Raw genomic sequence first — 6116 nt, 5'->3', positions numbered from 1 at the left:
AGGCTTGCGATCCCGTCGCCGGTCCCCGGTCTGGTACGGGGGCAACACTGAGGGTTGCGATCCGTTGCCGGACACGGAAAAAAAGACAAAAAAAAATAAAAAATAAAAAAATAAAGTACAGGTCGTACACAATTTTTTTGTGGATTGATCCCTCAATTTGATATTTTTGGATGCCATTGCAAATGGCCTTTTATTTTACAATTTCAATTACTAATTGTTCATTGCTAGTATGTGATAGGAGATGATTCTCCACAGGTCTCTTGCTTTTCAGTATGTCTTGTGAGCAGAATCACTGACTGCCTTTATTCTGGAATACATTTCCAAAGATATTTGTATAGCATGCAATCTTGAATTATAGAGATACTGTCTCCCTCCACAAAAAGGGAAGGTTGGGTTTATGCCGAATATAATAAAGAAAATGTCTCCCTTCAGGAAAAATTAAGGCAGGCTTATTGCTCATTATAGAAAATTTAGGTTCCCAAAGTTTGAAACTGATTAATGTAAGGTGTCACCTGGCCTTCTCAGTATATTTTGAGAACTGGGGTTAAGGGAACAAGTACAAATAACTCTTCACAGTTCTTGAAAATACATAGAAATACAATGAATTTTTGTATTATGATCTTGCATCCTACAACCTTTGTAAACTGAAATCAATTCTAGAAGTTTTTTGGTTGACTGCATCCTGTCTATTTCTACACATATAATCATGTCTTCTGTGAATACAGTTTTATTTTTCTTTCCAATCTGAATATTTTTTATTTACAGTTTTTGCCTTATTACACTAGATAAAACTTTCAGTAAAATGTTGGGTAGATTTGATAAGTGTGGTGCTGTAGATCGGATGCCCCTCCAGCCTCACTGAGGCTTTAATCCACACTGTAACTGTTGAGGGTGAGAAATCCTACTATGGTAATTGAAAGGTGGGGCCCTGAAGAAGTGATTAGATTGTAAGACCATGCTGTAGTGAATGGATTAAAAATGGTAGTCAGGGGCATGGTTCTGAGGGCTTCAAAAGGAGAGTGCATGAGAAGCTATTTCTCTTCCTCTATCTGCTTCTACCATCTTGCAATGTGAGACCCTTGGGTCACTGTTGTCACCAACAGATGTGTTTCCTGGACTTTTAATTTCCCAGCCTCCAAAACTGTAAGCAATAAATTTTGATTTTTAATAAATTACCCAGTTCCATGTATTTTGTTATAAGTAACAGAAATGGACTAATACAACATCCTTGCCTTATTCCTGATCTTAGGAGGGATGCCAGATATTGGGAATTTTATCTGGTTGGTTTAATATTTTTGTATACCTACAAATATTCTTGAGATTTGTTCTAGGACTGTTACTTGGAAACAGTCTGATTGCTTCAGATCTTATTTTAAAGATTTGCTAGGGAGTATTTGAGCAGTGTTCATTCTAAAATAATTATTTCCCACTACTGAGGCAAGACCCTTTTTAGTACTTCATCCAATGTCCATGAACAGGTGGCTGCGGGGAGCAGGTACAGTTGCCTGTCTGTGAGCGCCAGGCACTTTTCCTTTTATTCCTACTTAATGACTTTTTTCTCTAGATTTGAATAGACTTCTTACACATTAAGCTAACCAATATTCTCTCTTATACTTACAGGGTCCCATCTGCTAATCGCGGCCTTCACTCTGCATATGTCTCTCCTCTGCATTACTTTATTCTGTGCACTGTAGCCACCTTGTTCTCCCTGAACTCCCAGTTCTGTCTTCTCAACTGGGGAAGTCTTCTGAGCTCTGCCTGGATTTGCCTACCTATGCCACAGCCTGGAAACTCTGTCCAGATAGCAAGTTGGGGCAATTTCAGTGCTCATCTCTCTTTAGTTCCTGACTCTTGGGGTTCACTGCCCTTTGTTTCTTGATGCCTAGTGTCTTGAAAATCACCCTTTCATATCTTTTGCCCACTGTTTGTTTGTTTCAGGTGGAAAGACAAATCTGATCTCTATTATTACATCTTGGCTGGAAGCAGAAGCTGCCCTTCCTGTATTCCAATATACTATACTTTAACATACCAAAAAGCAATAAGATTATGTTATGAATACATAATTGATCACATATATACAAAACAAGTTGTTTATACTTTCTTTTTTTTTTTTATAATTTATGTCCTGACAACTCTCACTTCATTTAATGTATATGGACACATATAATTTTGCCCAAGTTCAAACAAATATATAAATTATAATAAAACATGAATTTTTAATTGTATCTAATGGCTTCCCATTCTTCTTATAATATTTGTGAAAGTCCAAATAAATATAATGCTGTGCTTATTTTTATATTACTAAGATAATATTTATACCTTACAACTAAACAGTAATTTATACTTACAGTTGAATCCACACTTTCAAATCCTTATGCAAAATACAAGCAAGGTTAATACCGAGTACCTCTAGGAAATATATGGTTAAATAAGTTAATATCCAAACATGGACTTTTTAAACAGGAGGATTAAAAGACGAAGCTAATCAAATATTGGTATACTTGTATAGTATAGATTAAAAGAAGAGAAACACATAAAGGATGATCCCTGTAAAGAAAAAGAAGGAAAAAAGAAGAGAAAGAAAAGGAAGGCAAGGAGACCTAAGAGAAAATTAAAGAAGAGTAATGCTTAAATCCATTAGTGACAATGGTCCAGTGTGGCTGAAACCAACCTGTATAGGACTGTGAATTCAGATTAGGACTTGAATTTTATGCTTAGTTCATTCAACACATCTTTGTTGAGTATTTACTATATTCCAGTTATTGTTTAATGTTTACGACAGCAAACCATGACCATGGCCTGCTTTTGTACAGCCAATGATCTTAGAATAGTTTTTACATTTTTATAAAAAGACCATTTGGACAGCAAAGCCTAAAATAGTTACAATTTTATCATTAAAGAAAAAGCTTGCTAAATCCTGATTTAATATATTGGGGATAGAACAGTCTAAAAGGAAAAAAAAGAGAGAGAGAATATCTTATGGAGCTGATATTTTAGTGGGATGGATACAGATAAATAATAAAATGGTACATAGAAAATTCAAGCAGGGAAGGGGATTCAACTGCTAGAACAGGGGCATAGATTACCCCATGGCCCTTGCAGCAAAATGGGGATGATAGTCTTGGATGAGGAATGATGTGGCATCTGCACTTCTTGAGGTGATAAAAGGCACAAAGAGTTGGTGTCAAGCAGAGGCAGTCATTGTGAACATGATTGTGATGGTGAGGGTAGGGAGCAGGGTGGTTTCTCGTCAGAAGCCCAGGGTTCTAGGGCTCTTCTCTCCTGCCAGTGGTGAGGAAGGGACTAGGGAAGAAGGTGTTATTGAGAACCCCAGCACTTCTGGCTCCCTTTGCATACGTAGTGGTCTTTGTAGCAGGAGAGTTGCATGTCATCACTGGGCTTTGAGAAGGTTTATGTGAAGGTGGTGGTGACAGTAAACTGGAGGAAGAAGGCCCTAGAGTGGGGGCCTTGGAGTGACAAAATTTCTAACAGTAGACGTTCTTAATGCTGGCAATGTATCAGAAGAGACCACTGACATTCAAGCACAACAGTCTAGATGTTAAACAAATCTGTGACAAAATTATTGCTGTTGTAGGCACCAAACTATAAGAAACACCATACTGAGTCCAATCAGTGTTCAATGATATTGTATTAATTAAAATGTTTGTTGAGCACCTACTATGCACCCAATGCTGTTTTAGGAACTGAAAATACAGTGATGGGCAAGAAAACATAAACAAAACCCATCTGTCGTGACATTTACATTTGAATGCTGTAGGTAATTTCAAATTTTTACAAGTGCTGTTTGTAAGCAGGAAAGAACTACTGAAATACAGTGGGCAGGGAGGGCACTCTCACCACATGCCTTTTATGCTGGCTGTGGAAAGATGAAAGGAGGCTGGCCATTCCACAAGTGAGTGGGGTGAAGAAAAGTGAGAAGGCCCAAGGCAGTAAAGAGCTGTCAGAACACTGATGTATGATGGTGGCAGTTTTGTCGGGGAGCATTACTGATCCTGCGATGAGACGGGGGCCTCCTTGGACAGCCCTCAAGCAGAAGCTACACTGGGGCTTATTCCTCCTTTCTTTCTGTTGCCCTACTCATGGGGCCAAAGAAGGATGTAAGGAGGGGAATTTTCTTCCAGATACCATGTCCCTACGATTCACAACCTGTAGGTGGTATTCCTGCTCTGTCCACCGTGGTGCAGGGCATGCTCGCCTCATTTGTGTGCTTGTTTTAGATAGAAGGCCTATAATATTAACAGTAACCATTAAAGCAGCAGCAATAAGTGGCATTTATTGAGGGCTTACATGTGCCAAGCACTTCACAGGTAGTAATTCATTTAACACTCTAAGTTATCCTGAGATGGGGAATAACATAAACCTCATAAACCTGAGGGAAAGGGAATGGAGTAACTTGCCCAGTTCATACAGCTTGTAAGTATTTAAAATTGGCAATATGATGCAGAAGCCTCATGTTCTTATAATTAATGTACTATACTGCCTCTCTTCTCAAGGAGCAGTCTGCAAAGATAAAATAAATTCCAGGCATATGCTTTCATTTTATATAGGTAGCTTGAACCTCACTTAAAGTATTACAAGTGTTTCCCAAATCCCATGTTTTCATTACCTTCATCATTACTATGAATTATTCTAGCTCTATCTTGAGAATAATTAATTCTTTATTGTTAAGATCATCTTTTCTTTCCCTCAACCTCTATCTCTGTTTAAGCTTATTTTCAGTCCTGTAGGCTCTTAGCTAATATGTTAATCATATTCTTCTACCTTCATCATTACTATGAATTATTCTAGCTCTATCTTGAGAATAATTAATTCTTTATTGTAAAGATCATCTTTTCTTTCCCTCAACCTCTATCTCTGTTTAAGCTTATTTTCAGTCCTGTAGGCTCTTAGCTAATATGTTAATCATATTCTTCCTACATTCTAGTTCTCCTCAGCTTCAGCTGAAATATAATCTCCACAAAATTCCTTCAGTCTTCCAACAATCTGTCTCTTCTCTCTGTTTATCCCACAGATTTAAGATTCATTGTTCCAAAAATTAGTAAATTTTGAGAATGAAATACCAGGCACTTGACCAAGTTCACTTTACCAGGTAATCCAGGCAGTTAGTAGTACTTCTGTAATTAGCATTTGTCACTCTGATAAACAATGGACAATAGATTTTGTGATACTGATAATTGGGCACATTTTTCTGTTCACAAGTTTTCCTTGGCTTTATGAGTAATTCCTTAGTTTACTGGAAACCATTTACATAAACTAACTAAATCAAGTAAAGTTTCAGAGATTACATATAAAAATAAGGAGATAAACAAATTTTATTACACAAAAACAGCAAGCTACTCCATATACTCCCCAAAACAAAAACAAACCAAAACATCTTTACTCAATGAAGAAATGACTATTTATTTATTTATTTAATTTTTAGGTACATTTAAGTCAAATCTAAAAGTTCTAAGAGAATACAATGTCTCCTAAATTTGACCTATATAGGAGAAAAGATAAATTAGGAAATTAAAAATTATCTTTATTTTATTTCGTTTATATTTCCAGTCAACATATAATTTATTTCATAAAATCCATTCACTAACTAACCTCACTTGATAGGTTTTCCTTATTCACCTCTGTGTGCTACAGGGCCTGGAAAAAATAACCGAAATGCAACATAGCCAGACGTGGAAAACATCCTTACCTTTAAAGAAGACAAAATTCCCGTCACTGTTTTCATAAACCGCGTCGATACTAGGAGGCAAGCCCCGCCAGAAGTAAGTAATTTGCATGGGGTATCCATCCATCACCCTGTTGTTTCTCACTCGCCAAAACCACTGGTCCTGCAAACCAAGCAGAGGCATCTCTCAGCAATCAGGCCTCCGCAGCATCTCACTGCCTGATGGCTGGACACTTCAAACTGAGCTAGTCTCACCACCATCATCTTACATCAAAACAGTCAGAGAAAGAGCGAAACAACTTGACCACAATGATCACAAAAGTTTCTATAGCGGGCCGGCCCGGTGGCGCACTGGTGAGTGCGCAGCTTGGGAGTGCTGTGGCGCTCCCGCCGAGGGTTCAGATCCCATGTGGAGACCGTTCCCGCTCACTGG

At 37.8% G+C, this 6116-nt stretch overlaps 1 protein-coding gene across 1 annotated transcript in view; it reads right to left on the bottom strand.

Annotated features, from left to right (window-relative positions):
* MMP16 (matrix metallopeptidase 16 (membrane-inserted)) overlaps positions 1 to 6116 on the bottom strand; it is a gene marked incomplete at its 5' end in the record, with an annotated part of 81862 nt that overhangs the window by 29013 nt on the left and 46733 nt on the right. Inside the window, one exon of the mRNA XM_008576826.1 lies at positions 5708 to 5846. Within this exon, the coding sequence (XP_008575048.1) occupies positions 5708 to 5846 (139 nt within the window). The remainder of the gene's footprint in view (positions 1 to 5707; positions 5847 to 6116) is intronic.

The sequence above is a fragment of the Galeopterus variegatus genome, unplaced genomic scaffold, assembly GCF_000696425.1.
Source record: "Galeopterus variegatus unplaced genomic scaffold, G_variegatus-3.0.2 Scaffold1412, whole genome shotgun sequence".
Lineage (NCBI taxonomy): Eukaryota > Metazoa > Chordata > Mammalia > Dermoptera > Cynocephalidae > Galeopterus > Galeopterus variegatus.
This window is presented reverse-complemented; position numbering and strand designations above follow the sequence as displayed.